At 48.4% G+C, this 22,958-nt stretch overlaps 1 protein-coding gene across 1 annotated transcript in view; it reads left to right on the top strand.

Moving 5' to 3' along the window:
- Positions 1-22,958, top strand: part of LOC119405144 (zinc finger MIZ domain-containing protein 2) — a 155,101-nt gene that overhangs the window by 52,050 nt on the left and 80,093 nt on the right. The window contains exon 2 of the mRNA XM_037671971.2: positions 18,421-18,502. Within this exon, the coding sequence (XP_037527899.1) occupies positions 18,462-18,502 (41 nt within the window). The 5' untranslated portion in view covers positions 18,421-18,461. The remainder of the gene's footprint in view (positions 1-18,420; positions 18,503-22,958) is intronic.

The raw sequence follows: 22,958 nt of genomic DNA, 5'->3' as shown, positions 1-22,958 counted from the left end.
ATAGAGCTCCGTATATGTAATAACGAAAAAAAAAAAGACATTGGAAGGAAGCTGTGGTTTACTCGCTATTGCGCAAAGTGGCAGTTGTTTCGCCGGAGGACGTGCGCCTGCGCACGCGCGTCTGGCCGCGGACAGAGGAAAGCAGCTGACGGTCTAATGGCGACACACACGCAGCTGATTGCACGTGTCGCGTTTTTATCTGCTCCGCGGTCACCGATAAGTGCTGGCTTTGTTCCACGGACCCAAGAGAGTGGCTTTGTGGCATCTGCCGCCGGTGATGTTGTGGGTTGTTCGGATAATTTGCGTATGCGTGAAAAGGGAAGAATTGTTGTTATGCCAGTTTGCAGCACGAAAGATCAGACACGTAGGCAGGGGGGGGGGGGGGCGCCCCCCCCCCCCCCTTCCCGAAATTCGTCCGGCCTTCTATATTCCCGGGCAACTTTTGTTTTATTTTTGCCATGGAAATACTTTCTTTCAAACAATTAGGCCTTGGGCCCCCCCTGAAAAAAAATCCTGGCTACGTGCCTGCGAAAGATACAAAGCAAATTCTTCCTATTTGACAAAAAATTCGTCCTGGTCCGGGATATCGTCCACTAGGAAGCTTTCTTGATGGTAAATCTCGTTTTACTTGGTAGCTTTGTGCTGCAAAACGTGTGGACGACAACATTTTCCTCTCATGGGACTTCCCCCGCCTCACTGATTTCACTGCATGTATATACGTATGGCTCAGTATACTAACAACGTTTGCTGCGAGCACTGTGTAAGATTATAAAGCTTTAGATTCTTACAAATATGATGTGGTCTAGCGCAGAAAACCCAAAGCACTGGTATGTCCAGATGCTTATAGATGCCCTAGCTATGCCTAACAGCGGGGAAGAGAGAACTGGGCACACGCAAAAACCAGATACTAAGAGACAAGGAAGGCCATGTCGCTACTAATATGGATAAGATAATTAAGGTAGCTGAGGAGCTCTACAGAGATCTCTACAGCAGCCGGGACAACCAGTACGATAATGGAAGAAGTAGTAGTCCATAGGAACTAGACATCCCAACAGTAACGACCGAGGAAGGTAAGAAATCCGCGGAGAGAATTCAAGGAGGCAAAGCAACTGGCGAAGATAAGGTAAGAGCAGATCTGTTGAAAGACGGTGGACAGACTGTTCTCGAAAAACTGGCCATCCTGTATACGCAATTTCTCTTCGCTGTGAGCGTACCATATTCTCGGAAGAATGCTAACATAATCTTAATTCGTAAGAAAGGGGACCTTGCCTACAAGCTATTTGCAAAGGTAATCGCTAATAGAATTAGAGCCACCTTAGAATTCAGTCAACCAGAGGACCAATTAGCATTTCGTGCATGCTACTTGACAATAGACCACATTCACGCAGTCACTGACGTGATAGAGAAATGCGCGGAATATAACCCAAAACCCTGTATATAGCCTCCATAGATTACGAGAAAGCATTTCATTTCGTCGAAATCTCAGCAGCCATGCAAGCATTAGGGAATCGGAGTAGACGAACCGTTTATAGAAATGCTGGTAGAAATCTACAGCGGCTCCACAGCCACCATAGACATCCACAAAGAAAGCAATAAAATTCCAGTAAAGAAGGGTGTAAGGCAGGGAAGTGCAATCTCTCCAATGTTATTCAGCGCGTGTTTACAGAAGGTTTTCAGAGCCATAGATTAGGAACAGCTAGGGATAAGAGTTAATGAAGAATACCTTATTAACCTGCGATTCACTATGACATTGCCTTGCCGAGTTAAAGGAGTACTGACACGAAATTTAAATATTTTTGGCTCGTTGCTCTAAATAAACACACGGGTGTCGAGAACCCTAAAAACAATGTCGTAGAGCTTGGGACTGCATTGAACATATTTTTAATACGGCTACCTTAAAAAAGCACTTTCAGTTTCGGTATCGAGGGGGCGGCTTCGCAGTGACGTGTCAACACAAGCCTGACGCCACGCGAAGACTGCAACTCGCGAAATACTAGCACCAACTCTGTCATTTGCTGTCAGTCGCACGTGGTTCACGTAAACAACGAGAAGTGAATTTTCGTCCAGTGACTCCGACAGCGATTTCTGCGGTTTAGACTGCATGCAGGACGCAGACTTCGCAAACCCAGTGAACTGTGTTGACTCGTCGTGATAATGTCCATTGCGGTGGTGCTTGCTTGCAGATGCTGGGAGACGAAAACTTTAAAATCAAAGTGAAGTATTTTATACGTGTTGTCTGGATCCGGTGTGTGGAGAGCGTTGTAAGCGCATATCATGGAAACGAAAAATGTCCCTTTTGGGGTGAAGAAAACTAAGATGAAGAAAACTAAAGCAATTTTCAACAGTCTCAGAAGAGAACAATGGTTGGCGATAGGTAACTGGAAGTGGTAAAGAAATACGTCTACGGGGGACAGGTAGTGACCGCAGATCCGAACTGTGAGACTGAAGTAACTATAAAAGAATAACAATGATACGGAGCACATTTGGTAGGTATTCTCAGGTCATGAATGGCAGTTTACCTTGAAGAGGAAAGTATACCAGCTGCACTTTACCAGTACTTACCTACGGGGCAGAAACCTGGAGGCTCACGAAAAGGGTTCAACTTAAATTGAGGTCCAAGCAGCGAGCCATGGAAAGGAATATGATAGGTGCAACCTTAAGGGACAAGAAGAGAGCAGAGTGGGTCATTGAAATCAAGAAGAATAGGGCACGGCATGCAGCGAGAAGGCAAGATAACTGCTGGTCGTAAAGTGGTCAACTGACTGGATTCCAAGAGAAGACAAGCGCGCGATGGGGAGACAGGAAGTTAGGTGGGCAGACGCGACTAAGAAGTTTGCGGGGAAGTGACGTCAATTCAGAAATATCACAAGCGGGACTCAACCTCGCCATGGTGGTCATGTTGCTTTTTATAGATATTGCTTTTATTTGTAATTGTATAAACATTAAAATCATGTTTTGAAGCAATATTGAAAGAAAACGAAGATGGGACTTGGTGCCGGATCGGGAGGCTTAGCCTGGCAACAATCAAGAGCCAGTAGTACAAACGTGTGTTGGCAAGGTGACTTTCTAAGTGTAACTCATAGCTAGGCTGATAGCACATTTCTAGGGTAATATGCCGTTCGGGCTAAACCATCAAATGAAAATGCTAGCACTTTCTTGTTTTAACCTGTAAAGGTACAGCTTTTATTTAGCTTCAGCTCCATTCCCCATCGTGTGCACCTGTTAGAAATAGCCACCCATGCCACTGGAATATTTCTTGTGAAGTGTGTTTATGGTCAATGGTGCTTTAAAAAAAAAAAAAAAAACCAATTGATAGCTAGCAATCGCATTCATACTTCCTTGCTAATGACATTCACCAAATCGTCAACATAAATAACAGTAGCTGGTCGGGAATTCTTTATTTCCTGTCCATTTCAAAGCCCAGCATAACAAACATTTGCGTCACGCCAGGAGTAACCCGTAGCGTTTGACAAAGCTAGTCCTCTACAGTGCATTTTGAAGCAAACAGCAGCTTTCACTTTTTAACTGCGTTTCTACTCTTTCGAAGGGTTTCATATTTAAGAGTTGGTTTTAAGGAGAGTACGCTATACTTAACTGTATACTTAACTGTCAAGCAATGCAAATATAACGTTTGAAAGATAAATCTCAAGGGGGGCAGGGGCACTTGCCAGGGGTGTCCCTCTCAGCCTGAACGCAAGGGGGGTCAGGACTCCCCTGAGGCCGCGGCTCGTGGGGTCCTGGAATGAGGAATCCACCCAGGCCTAGGGCCCGTCGAACGTCCCTACGATTTCTTTTTATATTAATAGATGTTTTCACTCAGTCACGCTGCCCGCTCCTGTTTCCAAAGCGTTCTCTCAAGCGAGTTGGTGTGTAACGAAGATGCAAAAATAAATATGCAAAAAAAGAGGACAAATTGATACACATTATACACAGTGCATATGACAGGCACTTCCATGCGAGCCATTCATGGAGGCAAACCAACCAACTAACGGACCTCCTGCGCACTGTGTCTTGGTCTTTTTCAGCCATCATTTTTACCGACTTCGCTCTTTTCGTCCGACTTGGAGAACAAAAACTTGATGTGAGCGTAGTACCAATGAGGCGTCCGCCGTGTTGGTGTTGCGGTTACGGTGCTCGGATGCTCACCCGAAGGTCGCGGGTTCGATCCCGGCCACGGTGGTCGCTTTTCGATGGAGGCGAAATGCTAGAGGCCCGTGTGCTGTGCGATGTCCGTGCACGTTAAAGAATACCAGATGGTCTAAATTTCCGAAGCCCTCCACTACGGCGTCTCTCATAATCATATGGTTGTTTTGCGACGCAAAACCCTAGATATTATTATTAGTAGTACCAATGAGGCAGCGGATTTTTATATAGGACTCATTTTCACTGTCTCGCTTCTTCTTCTTCTTCTTCTTCTTCTTCGTTCTGTTTTGGACGCCCAGTTTGTGACTGCTTTTGATCGTCGCGTAGGAAGAAGCCACTTGTCATTACGATGCTCATCAGTGGCTGCCACCGGCGTGATAGCTGATACCGAAGTAAGTTAACGGCATAATAGGCTACTCTTGTCAGAGATCGATCGGAAGCCTTTCAAATGCCGTGTAAGACGGCAACAAAGCTTTACTGGGATCGTCATCTCCTTCTTTTTCTACTTATTTTATGTTGACCGCGGAGCAAACGCCTATCTAAGCGACCTCTAGCTATTATACGGCCTTGGCGTCAGCTGATAACATCTTATAAATGCAAGTTTCCCAACACATCGCCTATAGTTGTCCGCGGGCCTTACTGCGCCTCTTGGCACTCACTCTGTCACTCTGGAAAACCACCAGTTATCTGTCCTACGCATTACACGGGCTGCCAAGCTCAACTTAATCATTTTCATTGCAATCAGGATACGCTGTTTAATCATTCAGTCATTAATCTTCAGACCTATACTATTTGACGTGCCCAATTGCTCGGCGCAAGTTATCTGTCGCTGAATAGGAGAGTGTCAACTGGAAGCATAAGCAGGATCTATTACCGATCGTGAAGCCAAATTCACTCCATCTTACTCGCGTGTTGTTCTAATACATCTTTGAACCTGCCTCACGCAACATTAGGAGCGCTTTGAAACGAAAAGTCGAATGTACAATAAAATTCGATGCTTTGCTTTGATCGCAGTTCTGACTCCATCCATAGTCAGAACCCTGGTTGCTTGCATAGCTACTTTAGTGTCACTCCGAACGTCGGCCGGATTCCTTATAATTGGCGATTGCACCAATGTTGCACAAGAGCACACGTTCCCATGGCTTATTGGCCGTCTCGCGGAGAGAGTTCGGCAGCATTCCGCGAAGTCCGTCGTATGTTGAGACGGTCAAGACTGGAACTTTTCTTCTTCTGCCTCTTATTTCTTTTTCCAAATTCATCGCGGTCATGGCTGGCTCAAAATACACTTTGTTCGGCGAAGACGATTTCGCGCCGGGCGCAGCCAGTGCTTGCCGCGGCGGGGTGCGAGCCACTTGGAAACAAAAGGCAAGGGTTTCACACTCCAAGAAGTAGCTGGTTTTAAAATAGCCCTCGTCCCGACCCGCCGACTCTTTCGCTGCCTGTCGGCGTCGGCCGATCACTCCCGAGCAAGCGCTCAAAATATTCGGCCTGCCGAGCAAATCTGTTGCCTCTCCCGCCTAACAACACGGCGCACGCCTCATGCGTGGCGAGGTTATTCTTGTGACATCATCGCGGACCAGTGTTTTTCTTGGCGACACCGGCAACGAAGGCTCCGAAAATTGCAAATAGAATCCTAACCTGCGTGCCGCGAAGGCCAAGAACCTGAACGCGCGCGTTTTGGCGCAAGTTGCTAAGTGATAGAAAAAGGAAAAGAAAAACGAGGAAGATTCAGCATCGTGCAGGGCGTGTGCGCTTCAAGGTGCCTCTTCGTTAGATTCAGGCTTAACTCGGGTATTTTTTGCTCGCAGAAAGTGAGAAACATTGCAGGTCGTCGGGAAAAAAAGGAAGAAGGAAAAAGCTGTCACGTTCATCTGCGATATCGGTGGCTGGCATCGTGCTACACTTGGTGATCGCTGTTTGCTAATACCGCGTTCTCTATACTATACTAAACGACGCGAACAAAGCTCTCCTCGCGTCGGCTCGGGTTGCCACAAGAGCCCTTATCGCCGACCAGTCACATGTCACAGCTGGCAGCAACGGAGCCCAATATTGCCGTCACAGCTTCAAGTGAATTATTCAGTGAGTTTCCTAATCGCCGTGGTATAGCCTAGCAGGTATAAAGTTTCGTGCTGCTGAGCTCGAGGACGCGAGTTCGATTCCGGCCGCGGCAGCCGCATTTCGATTGGGGCGATATGCAATAAGAATGCCCGTCTATGTACTTGGATTTAGGGGCACGTTAAAGAAACCATGTGGTCAAATATGATCCGGAGTTCCCCGCTACGGCGTGCCTCATAATCTTGTCGTGGTTATTGCGCCTGAAACACCAGAAGCCATTATATCATTCACCGAGTTTCCCTTTGCGTAGGCGCATTTCAAAGAGGAACGGCACGACCATTAACGCGGGGTCATAAAAGTTGTGCGAAATCAGGGCCGGCACAGCGTAAGGATTCTGCGCGCTTCATCCCATTCCTTCTACACCTCTGCAGACCACGGTTTGATTGGTGATAGCGTACAGCTGTAGGGTGCCCTCCAATCACTGTCAATCGCAAAAATGAAAAATAATTCGAATAAGATTACATTATCCCGGCGTTTACGTTATCTTCGCTCCGCGGAGGTCCCAGAAGGGAGAGGTGACAGCACGAGAGCAAAGGGCTGCCCTCGAGGGAATTGATAATCTGCTCTTTATAATAATAATTTCTGGGCTTCGTACTAATAGTGATTTATGGGTATATTATTATTATGAAGTGGCGACTGCAGTCGATTCCTTCATAATCATATAACTTCTGAAATTTTACGTGCCAACGCCACCATATGAATAGAGTCTTTTAGCAAGCTACGGAAACACGTTACGGAAATACGGTAAGGCCGTACGGTAGCGTTCCTCCTTTCCCGCTGGTTGTGCTTTGGCCGCTCAACGACCGGGAAAGGAGGAGCGGTACCGTACTGCCTTACCGTATTTGCATACCGTATTTCTGTAACTTGCTAAAAGACTCTATTATGAGGAACGCCGTAGTCGGGACCTCCGGAATAATTTCGACCACCCGGGGTTCTTTAACGTGCACCTAAATACACGTAAACGAGTGTTCTTTGCATTTCGCGCCAATCGTAATGCGGCCGCCGTGGCCGAGCTTATCGAGCGCGTGTTCTCGAGCATATAGAAGTCCAAGCGCCTGTTCTTCGTGTAACAGGGTTGACCAGTGCCCGTATATCATCCGCATATAATCGCGTATACGGATGTTTATACGGTGGTAACGAGAAGTGGCAGGCTAACACGTATACTTATTGTATACAGGGTGTCCCAGCTATCACGCAGCACGATTTAAAAAAAGAGGGACGGCGTTACGCGAAGCAAACGTACAGCATATTGCTCCTAGTACAGTGGAGTAGCCACTGCTATTTTTTTCGTTAATGAGGTTTAATTAATTAGTCATAACTATATTTGTAACTCGACAAGTACTCACCTAATTGTCAAAATGTCGATGAGGCGTATGTAGGCATGTTCAAAGGACATCTAACTGCGCAATTTTTAACGACGTGCTAATTACGTGCTCATTTTTTCCGGCTGATAAAGAAAGCCCGCGAAATATGAAAAATAACACGTGACTACGCTCCCACCCGCAAAGGAAACCAGCGCCCTAAAATAAGCTTACTGCAAACAACCGATTTGCCTGTTGTCCGTTGCGAGAGACAGCGTTCCGCATTTTGGCAAGGGTACAGGTTGGGCGCCAACGACATGCGTGCAATTTCGCTGGCATTCATTCCGTTCGATAGTACGCCGCAGTCATCCATATCTCACGGCCGACTGTTCTCATTGATAACGCGGCAGATGTTCTGATTACGGCCTGACTCTGTAAAACCAAGCGGTGCGTTTCTTAGTTGATTGACGTGAACAGCGCGTGTAATACACAAAGGACGAGGAAACGACGAGGACTAGCGCGAGTTGGAATATGGAATACCAACTAGCCCGGTCACACACCTTGCGTTTCTTAGGCCGGGGAGTGGCAGATAGGGCGATGCGTTTTTTTTTTTTTCTGCATTTTTTCCTTGATACTATCTACCTCATTGGGAGCCTGTTTGAGGGCGCTGGTTCCCGACGCGCGAAACAGTCTAGTCACGTGTCACGTTTCATATTTCGCAGGCTTTCTTGATCAAGCGGAAAAAATGAGCGCGCAATTAGCACGTTGTTGAAAGTAGCGCAGTTAGATGCCATTTGAACATGCCTACATGCGCCTCATTGACATTTTGACAATTAGGTGAGTACTTGTCGAGTTACAAATATAATTATGACTAATTAATTAAACCTCATTAACGAAAAAAATAGCAGTGGCCACTCCAGTGTACTAGGAACAATATTCAGAAGGTTTGCTTGGCGTAACGCCGGTCCTCTTTTTTTAAATCGTGCTGCGTGATAGCTGGGACACCCTGTATATTAATATATGAAGAAAATGGCGCGTATCGAGACTAAGGTTTTACTTTTACCTGGAGGCGTGGCTGCTGCGTGTGCATGCAGGCGCTGAACTTCGGATGGTGATTACGGCTGCGCCGAATTTCGTGAATATTTGTACTCTTATCTTGCCACACGCAGAGATATCATGAGAGGGGGAAAAAATCGTATCTCTCTCTCTAGTTTCAAGCGTGAGTAAGCGCAGGCGATAGCCTGTTAACGTCGTTAGTGCATATCTATGACGAGCCCGCTGGCAGATATCATGGCGGCCGCCGGCGCATTTCACCTCGCTTTCGTGCCAGGCGCCGCGTGAGCGCCCGGCAGCCGCGTCGTGTCCGTCCGCGTGGCATCCATGCGGACAGCCGCTTGAGCGGCACGGCGCGCTTGATAAGAACACGTGTTACGTTCCGCACAGTTACGCCCAGTCGGCGTGCGCGCATCTGTTGTTTTCTACGCGCCTCGGTCGCGGCCGGAGTCCACGTTGATGGGGCATGCGTGCCGCCGAGTACTACTCGTCGTTTTAATTGACGCCGCAGACAAACGCACACCTGGCCTCGACACGTATAGGTTTACCGCTGCGGCGCGCCACGCAGCTATATAGTCGTCGCCTATTTGGGTAGCTGGCGTTTCATTAATTACGCTTGTCATTGTGTGTATGCGCGTATAATTTGCGTTCTACAGACGTGGTTCCGTCTTCGGCATCTTCGGTAGGAAGGGACCTGTGCTGACATTTGCTTTCCGATAGGAAGTAAGGTCGAGCGTGCGCCAATGCACGAAAGCCCTGGAAATGTCTCGCTACCGTTCGTCGCCGTCGACGCCCGCTAAACTTACAATTTGATGTTATGAAAGCTTGGGCTCTCGTGACGTATACAGTCCATGAAATCCTTGAGGTTGCTTCCGATTCACAATAACCGACGACGGAGGCGCGGTAACTTTCTTTTGCCTTCTTTTGTCGAAAAAAGGTGGAACACTCTTGCACTACGGACATCCGTCAGGCCCATGCATGAGGTAACCGGGTTTTTTTTTTTTTCTTCTCTTTTCTTAAGTATCCGGAGCACATCGCCCTTGACAACTTGTGAACCGGCACTCTTTGCTGCTAACACGTTGGAATAAAGATGAGCGCATGGTCCAGCGCACTTTGTTGTCCCATATTTTGCGGTATTTACGGGGTCCCGTACAACGTGACTTGCATTTCGGACGCTCCGGAACCGCGGTTTTATACATGTGCCATGACACGCGTGTTTAGTTTCGGGACGCGTTTATACCGTGGCGGTGGTCCACCCTCTGCTTTCCGCGCTTCTAGCATTCCTATATGTCAGAAAAAAAAAAAAAAGACAAAGGAAGAAACAGCTGTGTTATTGTGCGTTTCGAATGTACTTGTGTTTTCAATCCATCTTTCTTTTCTTTTTTTTTTTTTTTTTCAATCTCTCGCCATCAGTTGCAGGTAGAGCAGAATGTCAAACTTCTCAGTGCACTCAGGCTGACCACGTGCACTCAGGTTATCACTAAATCTTCGTCTCAATGTTTCTCAGCCACCGACCATGGTCACACTGCGAAAAGATTCGACTAAATTTTTTACTGTGGCTGTTTACCGGCACGAAAAGCAAACGATAACTTTTTTTGCGTTGTAGGTTAGTGAGTTTGGCTGCATATCTGTGGCTTCAGGCACAAAGCATCGATCGTTACTGTTTGTTGAGGACGCTGCAATGTCTCAGTCTGTTATATTCTCCGTTTTGTTCCGTACGTCGTCCGGAATGACGGCGCGCACGAAAGCGTGTTTTAAACCATGCTAAGGGGTATATGACGGTCACCGTGAATTTTCTCCACTTACCCCGCTGAAATGTGCGAGCTCTCGTCTTCCGCCGTAATGTGGTCACCTCTCATTGGGAAGCACGCATTATCTAGGAGGGATTGATTCTCGCGTCTTTCCACGTAATTAATTCATTATAATTAATTGCAAAGTAATCAAAGTGGTGAGCGGCAGAGAATAAACCGGCAGCCGCACGCGTGAACTCACTTCCGACATATCGTGGTGCACTCACCACTCATTTTACCACTGTTATCCGGGCGGAAACTCGTACTACCACGGCGCATGTGCTTTTTATCAGTAAACACATGGAACGAGTTTTTGTCGGCAGTGTGGCGCTATCCACGCGGTAACAAAGACGGCACTTCGAGAAGCCGCGCCATAAGTGCGCCAGAAATGCGTTCCATGTGGTTTGTCGGCAACGTGTGTTTACTTTCAATAAGTCAGAGCCTGCATGAGCGGCCTTCCGCTTCATTCGTTCTGCCCATGGCACCAGCATTCTCACGGGGGGGTGGGTTCCCGCAAGCGGTCAGTTCCGTCCGTCCGTCCGTGCGCCCTTCTAGTCCCTGCCTTTTGTCGCTGTTTGTTTTTCTCTACACGGGTCAGTTGCGGAAGTTTAACATTTGCTGCTTCCACGCCTCTTCATGTTTTTAAGCTTTATCATTGATATTCGTTACCGGCCGTAGTGGCTGCTTCCGTGGCCACCGCAAATCCGGTACATTGTCGTTGACTGACGTCGTAGTTGGCAGTCGGCTACAGTTGTTGCATTTATTGTAGAAACAGCCAAGGTTTGTGCTTGCCTATAATATTGCAACACTGTTACACCAATTCTTTGCGCACGAGTTTGCGTTCCTAATAAATCGCATAAATCACCCCAAATATGCGCCATGTGCGTTGTCCTTCCGTTGTATCAGAATGTGCAAGTCATCCCAGAAATGGACTATCGCGAATTTGATTAATTGCCCGTCGTGCAGTACGTCCACGCTGCTATAATGGCTCAAAAAATATGAATCGTATAGCCATAAAATGCCACTGAAGAGCAGACGCATCATTTTTTGTGTCAGAGTGCCCGCTCCGCAGCCTGAATTTTCATAGCGCATCTCAATCGGGGTGCGCGATTATTTGTGATTACATGGTCGATACTCCCTATAGCGTTCATGTGCGCGTTACCTGCTTATGTTTTGGTCTTGCTTTATACCTTGTTTTAGGCTTCACAACAGCGTAAGCTATAATATAACACAGGTATACAGGCTTCCCTGCGCTTGGGAAGCCAGGTCCAAGTAGTGTTGTGGTTGCTGCCTCAGATACGAGATCGCATAAAGAAAAACCGCGCCACAGAAACTGGTAACCCTTGCGCCATTCCGTTGTACTCTTTCTTGTATTCAGCGGTTTCTTTTCCTCCATTCTGGTGCAAATGACGCCGCCCTGGTCTTCATTCAATAAACAACAAAGAGTATGTCCTAATTCGCGTTACGCCTCTCACGCACGTAATAACTGTACGCGTGCACTGAATCTGGCGCAAACTTTTGATGCTCTGTCGCCCAGAGCGAGTTTCATTGGCAGCGTCACTAGTGGCCCCAGCCACGGTTGCTGGGCAACGCGGACGCGTCGCCGGCCGCTTTCATGAATAAAGAAGCAGACGGGCGAGCAGACGACATATCCCGACCGAGTTGCGACGTAGCCGCAGGTGGGGTTGGGGACACGCTCTCCGTGGTTTGACCAAGCCGCCCTTCAACGCCCCCCGCGTGACCGGCACTTGGTCGCCACACCGTTCAGCGCCGCCGCGGGACCATGTCCGGCGATCTATACCGTTACAACAAGCTATAGGACGAAATATTTCTCGGCTACTGACTGATTCGAGCTGACGGCGCACTAAACACGCGACTACTGTCGTAAGTCAGTGTCCTGAAACACTGAACGAGAAAGTATAGAGAAAATCAGTCAGCAGTAAGGGCTTCTCGTACCTGCTTGTCAGCGTATACAGCTTGAAAACAGCACCAGCGCGGCATCCCGGGCACCTTAGGTGTATCGCAAGCGGGAACCATTTCTTTCTTAAGTTCCCGTTTACATATTTCTACAGTAGCCTCTCTGGGATGGCCGTTTGAATATTTGAGAGTGTTCCTTCGGCGCCTCATATAATCAGCTGTCGGTGACAAGCGGCAAATTGGGCGACCCCGCGCCAACTGTTGAGCGCGGGCTTTTCCAATAAACGGCCAGCCTAACAACGGTCCCGCTGCTTCCCGACCGGGGAGAAGACAATTGGAACGGGAAAGGAACAGTGGAAGGCCTGGCAACAGTGTCGTCGTGATTTATTTTTTTGCTCTTCTTGGATATCGCCATAGGTGGGGCGACGGCGCGCGCGCGAGGGTGAGTCGTGCGCTCTGTCCCGTTTCTTTGGGTCCCAAAGCGTGGAGGGGGGAATGGCTGATAGGCGGTGACGTCACGCATCGTCTGCCCCTGTCGAACAGCGCAGGGCATCCGTTTGGCGCGTGGACAACATCTGTCGCTTCCTTTTATATTGATCTTCTTACTTGCTCGTTTTCCCTCGCGTGCGGACGGGTGGGCGCGCCGTGTGCAGTGCACCACTGGCTGACGTCGAGAGTCGCTCGATATTTGAACACGGTTAAAGGGCTGCCGTTTCCCATCATGCCGTCTCGTTTCTTTGTGCTCGACGGCGCTCTCGGTAGCGATCCTCACTTTCGGAGATTCTTGTTTGTCCTACGCGCGTTTTGAGCCGTTGTTGTAAGACGCTAAAGTTAGCGCGCCGGCGTTAAACATAGCTCGCCGGCTGGGAGAGGGCGCTTCTCGGTCGGTCTCCGTGTTGCGGCGGCGCGCCGCTTTGGCAGATGCGCGTCGCCGTGCTTCCCTGCCGTCTTGCTTTTTGCTTCTTCTCGCGGAGGCAGTTGCGTCTAGCCTGGCGAGAGCTGCTGGTTCACGCTGTCTGCTCCTTTAGTACACGGCGCTTGGGCGTGTCACCAGCTCGTACAGCCGTTTCATGGTCGTCTGATGGCGTAAAACTTCGTACTACTCGCACTCTTCTAGTGTACTTCGGTTGATTGCCACAAAATGCAGGCTTTTAAAAATTTTACTATATATATATATATATATATATATATATATATATATATATATATATATATATATATATTTCGAATTCCCGCAGTGGCTTAACCGAAACTTTTGTTTGAACTCCGTTCGGGCGAACTCTTTTATTTTTCCTCGTCAGAAATCCGTCAGGAAATTAGAACTTGCCAGGCGCCGTAGCAACCGGAATCCTGTTTTATCACTACGTAAATAAAGCGAAGGGTAAATGGAAAGTATAGACATAATTAATCGCTGCTGGAGAAAGCACAGCAGTCGGACAAGTGGTAGATTGTCTTTCTCAGACCGAACTCGCGCTTTGTTCGGCGAAAAAAAAAAAAATGCGAGCTCTAGAGAGACTGAATAAAAACTCACTGTCGAAAGATTTAACGTGAAATATTCATACGCGGTGTGTGCGCGCACGCGCGCACGCACGCAATTTGAAAGAGCGCGCACACACACACACACACACACACACACACACACACACACACACACACACACACACACACACACACACACACACACACACACACACACACACACACACACACACACACACACACACACACACACACACTAATAACATGAAAACAATTGGGAAGAACGCGCACACATACAATTTGAAAGAACACACACACAAACGGGCTAGTAGTGGCAGTGCAACTGCAATCTTCTCCATGTTAACCATTTTTTACACCACTGGGTCACTTCGTTTACTCTGCGCTTCGATGCATATATAGCTTACATGGATTGAAAACTACACAAGCGCTCCAGATATATTCCTTAAAGGCTGTTGAATATTCCCCCACGTACCTTTGATGCTCCAACTTCAACCTTTTTTTTTTTCCGCTATGTCTATTTTATGGAAACGAAGGCCTAATAAGGGAAATGTGCTTACGAAAGTAGCATTCTCCGTGTGAACGGGTACGAGTAAAAAATTAAAAGTTGTTAACATTCTTTCGTATGAGCATCGGTATCGCGAATTTGACTCGGTGCGCCAGGCGCTTTTTGCTTTGATACCTCCGCTACAGTGTATAGTTTTTCTTACCTCGGTGAGGGGTGGCATGCCAGAGACATGCTTCATGCTTAAGCTCTCCTCATTGACTCGCTGCCGAGTTCCACACTTTACTCACTGTGGAACACGTTATATTATCTTTCCTGTGGCAGAGGAGGGAAACGCGTAATTGGGTTGCCCTTCCCGCCCTCGGTGCTGACGAGATATGCCTCGCAGTCGCCGTATTTCATCGATCCCGAGTTTCGATCACCAGGTATCGTCGGCGCGCCATAAATTAACGTTCGAAAACAGATTTCGGTGTCTCTATGTATAGCTTCGCTTATGTACGTGTACACAAGCCCCAAATCATTTGATTACGAGTGCCGACTTTACAGCGTTACTCGCTCCTTCGAAAGGGCACGTTATGTTCCCATAACAAGTCGCGCATTTATCAGAGTACCGCTTACAGTTGAAACCCTTCGCCGCGGTGTCGATTTATACCGACGGCGAGATTCCGGGGTACGGCTCCGCTGCAGATCGCTCTGCGCTGCGGGCAGCGATGCAGAGAATGCTCGGGGCTTGGCTTTACTATGAGCACGCTGCCCAAATGCGCCCGCCCTGGGCGGGCGCCGCGCCACCCCGGCGATTTCGGCGGCGCACCGTGTAATTTTATTACGAACAAATGACCCTATCACGAGAAGGAGGAAAAAAAAAGGGGGGGGGGGTGCTGTTTGCGTTCTCTCTCCAACGCCGATCGTTTTAGACGCGGCGGCTTCTGGTTGTTTGCACCGTCGGAGCGGTGTGTGCATACGTCATGGCTTGCTTATTAGGAGTGTTGTGCGATATGATAGTTAGTCTGAGTTCACCTGTATAATTTATACGCCTGCTCGATCGGGAAGAAAAAGAACCTAGGAAGAGAGAGAGAAAGAAGAAGGGTAAACTGTGGTGCGAAGACTCTTAATATACAGGGAGGTTGTGTCTACACTGGAAGTGGCGTATAGAGTGGGAACGTAGGTATGTATATACAGTATGTGCGTGTGTATAGCGCACGTGGGAACAACGCACATCCTGTGCTCTTGTTTCCACCTCGTGCGTCGCTCCGTCTCTCGCGCAGCTCTCCTCGTTAGTCACGAGCGCTGCAATTTGTTTTCGTCGTTCGCCGAATCTGTCAACACGCGGGTACAATGATTGCGGACACGGCCGGCCGGCTGCCGCTGCTGAGTACGTCGAATACACGTCATTTGTACGCCGCATACGTATACACATGCGCGCGCTCCGTCCGGTCGACGCCTTTTTTATTTCTGCGACTCTTCATCTTTTCTTTCTTTTTTTGTTTCTTTTTTTTGCCGAGAATGGCAGAAATGGTAGGCGAAAAAAAAAAGAAAAGAAAAGAAGAAAGGAGCAGCTGTCTGACTGGGATGGTTGCGTGTGCTCAGCGAGAGCGGAGAGATAATTTCGTCCGCTTGAAATCAGCCCAGAAAGATGTGAGCGTACGCGGCAAGTGCCGGAGAGGTCAAGGTTAGCGACGATAAAGGCTTGCAGCAGCCTCGTCTATGATACAAAGTTGTAGTGATTTCTTTCTTGCTTTCGTGAGCGTTGAAAAGCGAGATATATATGTATTTCGTGCATGTCACGACACCTGCGATGACAGCAGTCCTCTCAAGTGTCCTCGTATTCTCCTCTGCACGAGATGACACATCATGTCGCTATACATCGGGCAGGAGCAGCTACAGTTGGCGCGAGTGCGCGACGCCCATGTATCCGCACCCTTCCCAGGATTTACAGAGAAACAAACGCTCGAATGCTGTCTTTGCTTACAGCATTTGAGTCAGGACGCGAGCGCCTAACGCCTCGCAGATAAGTCACCGTTATTAACGAATTACATTTTCGGTGACGAAACGGATCCTTGTCGCCCAGACGCGGGCCACGCATGCAGCGGTATACTTTACTGTCGCTGAGGCCAAACATTTGTGCAAACACTTGTCGTGCTTGAGCAGTCAGCACGGCTCTGTGAGCGTGGAGCGACGTGTTTTGTACGTGCAGCGTACGTACATGATTGCCTATGTGTGTGTAACTCTCGTTTTATTTATTTATTTATTACAGCGAAAGCTGTTATGAGATCATTTCACCGGCCGTTTTTGGCGCTGTAGTTGTCCGCCGCCGCCGCCGCCGGTGTCCGTAACCAGTATCGCTCGAAATAAGAAAAAAAAAACGAAATAAGAAAAAAATTCCAGGATGGAACGAGGTTCGAACCTGGGTCCTCTGCGTGGGAGCCCAGTATTCAACCTCTGAGCCATGCCGGTTTTTTTTTTTTTTTTTTGTCTTTATTGCAGTCTGAGCCATGCCGGTGCTTGAAACTGCTTTGCAAAAAGGTCCTATACAGGCTTCGCCGTCGGGAAGGAGCCACATTAGCATATGCAATATAGCGTGGTAGAAGAGTAAAATAAGCACCAAGCGTCGCACAACGCGAATTCTGTAACCAGGCGTCACACAATGCGAATTGCGCAACGGGTAGGTTGTTGAATGCTTCCAACCCATTACAAAGGGCTCTGCCATAATTCTTCGTCGTCATCAGGCACTGCATCAAAAAAGTGCGCATAATGCCTTACATGCGTTTAGCAGGTACCACGGCTCTCCATAGAATGACGAAAAATGGCACAGTGCCTGCTGCCCTACGTCTGAAAAATTACGGTGATTTATAGCGTAGTGGGTTCCTCGCAAGTGCACTTGTATTGGTTGCCAAGGAAGCCCATAAGCGCCTGATCCATTTCCTCGGGGTCTCAGTAAAGTTCTTCGCCCCCCCCCCCCCCCGTCTCTCTCCCACGTCAACGTATGTTATACAGCATGACGGGAGAGGGAAATAGCAACCGGGCGTCACCCAATGCAAATTACATAACTGGTGGGCCGTTTAAAGATTCCTACCCATTACAAAGGGCTGAGCCATAATTCTTCATCGTCATCAGTCGTCGCGTCAACAAAGTGCACATAATGCCTTACAGACGTGTAGCTGGTGCCTCGCTTCTACGCAGAATGACTAATAATGGCTTAGTAGGTGCTTCCCAACTTCACAAAAATTGTTATTTATGGCGTAGCGGGTACCTTTCTAGTGTTTCTAGCCCCAAGAGAGCTTAACGGGCTCTAGAAACGCCGCTCTTCCAGCTTTCGCTGTGACTGTGCTGCGCTTTCAGCGCAGGCCTGGCGTTTTTTATTTATTTATTTATTTATTTATTTATTTATTTATTTATTTATTTATTTATTTATTTATTTATTTATTTCCTTCCTTCCTTCGAACAACGCATTTACAAAGATCGCGGAACTTCCTGCGTTTGCTTCAGATTAGTCGCTCAAAGCCATCGCACGTGTGAAATCTGTCTCACGCCCAAAAATGCCGGCGTGGCCCGGATGACCAAGCGATTTTGAGCTGGCTGATATAGTATCGTTCGCTTTGTCACGATATATCGTGACAACGCGATTGTGCGCGTGTCCTCTGTCTGGTTCGATTCGAGCAAGGACGTGTTCGTTTTTCGGTATGCTGGCGAATCACTTGGCCGTGTGGTCGCGCGCTCTAATCTGTGTCACTGCTTCCTCGCATCATTGCAAGAGTCTCGAGAACCTCGAGAAGTGCCAGCGAAAGTTGCAGTGAGCCGCCTCTGGGTCGTCTCCGTGAACTGAGCCTAAAATGAGCGGACTTTTACGTTTAGAAAGTTATACGGGTGCGGCTATACTGTCGCCACATACAGATAGCTCTATAAGTGCGATTCCACGACTCGTAGAGAGAGAAACATAAAAGAAAGTTGTCGAGGTTATCGAGGCGCACGTCCGGTAGCACGTAAAGCTCTCCATTGCCCAGAATTGCGGGTTATTTGAGGTGTGTGTTACGATGCGTGTGCAAGATGTTGCGGTACGAGCTGTCATTTCTCACACGGTACATCTCCTTTTGTGGCGCAGGCGGCAGGGAGGAGGAGCGCGTGCTTTTCCCTCTACCCTGAATGCAAGGACTCCTCGGAACGTCGCTCCACCACCGGCAAAAGTGAGTACATCGCGCACGCTGCTTGCTCGCGTTTTTTGTTTTTCTTTCTCGATTTTTTTCTTCTACACGCTTACAGGGACGGCTGCGAGCCGGCTGATATGCCTGCTTTTGAGAGTATACGGCAGTCATAAGCCTTCTTTTGTGCTGGGCCAGGTGGTTCAGTCCTCCTTTCGGCGACAGTTCTGCTACCAAGTCGCATTTACGTCAATGCCACGGTGTTTCCAGGCGCATCAAGGGACACGAAGGGCAAATATTAAGTCGACGTGGATTGTTGAAATAACGTTGCAGAAACCTCGTAGCGCTTGTTTCATGCCAAGGAAATGCTTGGTGTGAAAGAAAATCACGTTTTATTGGTCTACATACCATTAGCGCAATTCCAACCGTGCCCCACCACGGTGGTCTAGTGGTTATGGAGCTCGACTGCTGACCCGAAGGTCGCGGCATCGAATCCCGGCCGCAGCGACCGCATTTTCGATGGAGGTGAAAATGTCTGAGACCCGTGTACTTAGATTTAGGTGCACGTTAAAGAACCCCAGGTGGTCGAAATTTCCGGAGCCCTCCACCACGGCGTCTCTCACAATCATATCGTGGTTTGGGACGTTAAACCCCAGATATTGTTATTAATTCCAACCGCCCGCCTCCGTGAACGGCATTCTGCCGTGACATTTGCCACGCCCGCGAAAGCCGGCGCTACGGAGCACAGCACGGCCAAAGCGGAACTTACGTCGTTTTCAAAGCCAAAGGTAACTTCAAGCTTTTTTTTTTTTCTCTCTTTTCATGAGTCAGACGTTGTACTTTATTCCGTCACTATACAGAAATCAGCAAACTTGCGACGATTAGCTGAAATAAACGCCAACACTTCTCGTAGCATACATCAAAACACTTCTCGGAAGTTTCGGCATGTGCACGCGAGCTGCAGCGTCAGTTTAGCTGCACGAACATCGCATCTTATAGGTATGCGTCAGCGGTTAATAATAACGTATAAGATGACCCGGACGCGTACAGTGTGAGCATCGGTTTAGCCAAGGCTTCTTTTGTTTTGTCTTTGCTTGTATGGCCGCGTCCGCAATAAGGTTCGTGGTTTTGTTCGCGCGGTACGTAGATCCGGGTGTGCACGCATTAGCCAGAATCTTTGTATACGGGAAACGACGCTTCTAATATGCAGCGACCGCATAGAGGTGCCGCTCTTGAAACCTCAAAAGAGGGGCAGATCGTCGGTTCTGCTATCTTTGCGGGAAGGCCGGGCTGAGTTGAAGCATCCCGAGCGCAGGCAGCGCATACGACGCTAAATGTCTGACCCTAACCGACGGATCAGTCCGTCAGTCAGCGCGTGTGACGCCGTCGCTCGGGAATGCACGTAAATTCCACCGCTGCGCTCCTCTGCGGGCAATGCCTGCTAGCTTTGCGGCTCCTGTAGGCTACGGGTATACAAACACCGCTGTTTACGCTCTGCGGCGCGAGAGTTTTGGTTTGAAAGCGAAAAGCTCCCTTGTATGCTTTACATCATTCCTAGAAAAGACTAGAAAAGAGCAGAGGGAGGTTTAGACAAAAAACGATACAGAAAGGAGTTGCCAGTAAAGACAACGTGCGTCATCATCACGGAGCGTATGAAGAGTTTTTGTGTCGAGGATCACTTGAGAATTTGGGGGGTTCTACTTTTTGCTGGCGGCGTCTCCGGCTCGAGTTCTCGCGGCACGTGTTGCGTGGGACAGCGCGACGAGCCTTTTACGTATACGGTCGCTTAAAACGGCCAAGCGTGGGGCTCGGCTGCCTGTGTCCGCCCCTATAGCTCCTTCTTCGCATTTTCTTTTTTTCCTCTACAGGCTTGCCTGCACGAAACGCACCGCAGACTAAGGAAATTGCCTAAGGAAATTACTGACATCCGATACGCGTAGCTACTATCGGTTCTCGATGGCCCTGCTAGCCAGAGAAGAAAGAAGGAGAGAAGGAAGTTAGCGTAACCTCACCTTGCCTCATTGGATAACTCGCAGCAGCCCGTGCACGCGCGCCATTAGCAGCGCACATGGAGCCTTTGTTCTTCGCGCGCGGCGCGCGCCGTCGGGTTGCGACATTTCGGCCACCGTCATCCTTTTTTTTTTCCTTGCGGGAACCTAAGTGGTGTCATAACGCGTTCAAGGTTAACTTCAAGGCTCTCACTGATTGCATCATTAGGTTGATCGCAGTGCGTCGTGGAGCTCACCCAGTAATAAACGAGCCGTCACGCAGTCGCTAATTGATCGCCCATGCAGAGTTTTAAAGCGTAATCGTCGCTCGCTCCGGAAATTAACTTCGAACACGAGTCGGGATGACTCAGCGGCCCTCCGCCCGTGTTACTGTCATACTTATTACAAGTTATTGAGAAGCGCGGACGCGTTGAGATCTCGCTTGACAGCTGTCTTATGTCTGTGTCACGTGGGTTGATTACTTGATTTACAAGGCTGAAATTGAGAGGGTGAAAAAAAGAAGAAAAACATGGCTGATCCCTCTGTCATAGGAATCGGTATAACACGAAAGTGAAACATGTCTTCACAGACGTAGTTGCGCGTTTGCTGTGCATTCTTTCGCCCCAAGCGCGAAGGAATGAATGCCACAGCAACAAATTGTAATGTCACGCGAAGAGCGGCAAGCAGCTCGAAACTTGCAACGCGCTGCTCAAGCAGAAAGGGCGCACGGAACGAACATACACAGGATGAGCACGAACTGTCACAGTTGTAACTTATTTCTGTGTGAGCAGCGCGCTCCTTTCGCAAAAGCGGCCGCTGCAGTGCGCGAAATGACCTTCGTGCTCTCAGCGCAAACTTGCGGTGAGAGCACACGACGTACACACACAAAACCGCCATCACGAGATAAGCCCGCTAGAGCGACCCCCCCCCCCCCTGTAGAGGCGCGCGCTCATCCGCGTGGGGCGACGACCTTTAAAGCGCGCCATCGCTCTAGTGATAACGAAAACACGCTGATGTGCCACCGATCTCTGAGTACCGCCATCGGCAAATGGTGTCTATAAATAGCTCGCCGTTAGCACGGCAAAGAACATGCCGTCTATGGCCGAATCGTTTCGCGCCCCGCGCTGCGGGGAAAGGGGTCGTAAGTTCGACTCCCGGTGACGGAGCTTTTAAATGCGAAGCATTTCTCGAACTTCTGCGACTTTGAGCGTGTCTATCTAGCCAACTACGACTTTGTGCTCTCCTGGCCGTTTCGTTAATCGGATGTATACCAAAATTGGTGTGTCATAACATGGCCTTATTACGAACATAAATGACAGGTCATATCATGAAAATCATGACACGCATGTCATGAACAGCATGATTTACATTCCACAGCCTTTGGGTTCCCTGGCAGTTTCGTTGATCGGATGTATACCAAAATTGGTGTGTCATAACATGGCCTTATTACGAACATAAATGACAGGTCATATCATGAAAATCATGACACGCATGTCATGAACAGCATGATTTACATTCCACGGCCTTTGGGTTCCCTGGCCGTTCCGTTAATCGGATGTATACCAAAACTGGTGTGTCGTAACATGGCCTTATCACGAACATAAATGACAGGTCATATCATGAAAATCATGACACGCATGCCATTAACAGCAGGATTTACATTCCACGACCTTTGGGCTCTTGCGGCCGTTCCGTTAATTTCATATATACCAAAATTGGTACGGCGTGACAAGAGTTCATGACGAACATAATGACAGGTCCTAACATGCAAATCATGCCGCGCATGTCATGTGCAGCATGATTTACATGACATGGTCTCGGGGCGCTCGCGGCCGTTTAAATGAAGGGATACATACGAAAACTGGTATGACGAGACATTTCTGTATGACGAACATAACTGACACGTGGTAGCATGAAAATCATGATATGCATGTCATGTATGACATGATTTACATGCCACGCTCATGGCGCACTCGCGGCCGTTTTGCTAGATTGATATACACCAAAATTGGTATTGTGCGATCTGACTTTATGAAGAACATGAATAACAGGTGGTCGCACGAAAACCATGGCATCCATGACATGTATGTCACGATTTACATGCCACGCTCATGGTGCATTCGCGTCCGTTTCGCTTGCGTGATATACACCAAAATTGGTGTTACGCGACACGACTGTATGTCGAACGTAAGTGAGACGTGGTAGCATGAAAATCATGACATGCAAGTCATGTACGACCTGATTTACATGCCACGCTCATGATGCGCTAGCGGCAGTTTCAGTAGATTGATATACACCAAAATTGGTATTGCGCGATGTGACTGTATGAAGAACATGAATGACAGTTGGTAATATGAAAACCATGACATGCCTGTCATGTATGTCATGATTTAATTGCCACGCTCATGATGCATTCGCGGCCGCTTCGCTAGCTCGATGTACACCAAAATTGCTATTGCGCGAAGCGACTGCACGATGACGGTAAATAAGACGTGGTAACATGAAAATCATGA

This window comes from Rhipicephalus sanguineus, chromosome 1, assembly GCF_013339695.2.
Source record: "Rhipicephalus sanguineus isolate Rsan-2018 chromosome 1, BIME_Rsan_1.4, whole genome shotgun sequence".
Lineage (NCBI taxonomy): Eukaryota > Metazoa > Arthropoda > Arachnida > Ixodida > Ixodidae > Rhipicephalus > Rhipicephalus sanguineus.
The sequence above is the reverse complement of the archived record's forward strand: the minus strand, read 5'-3'. Positions and strand labels throughout refer to the sequence as shown.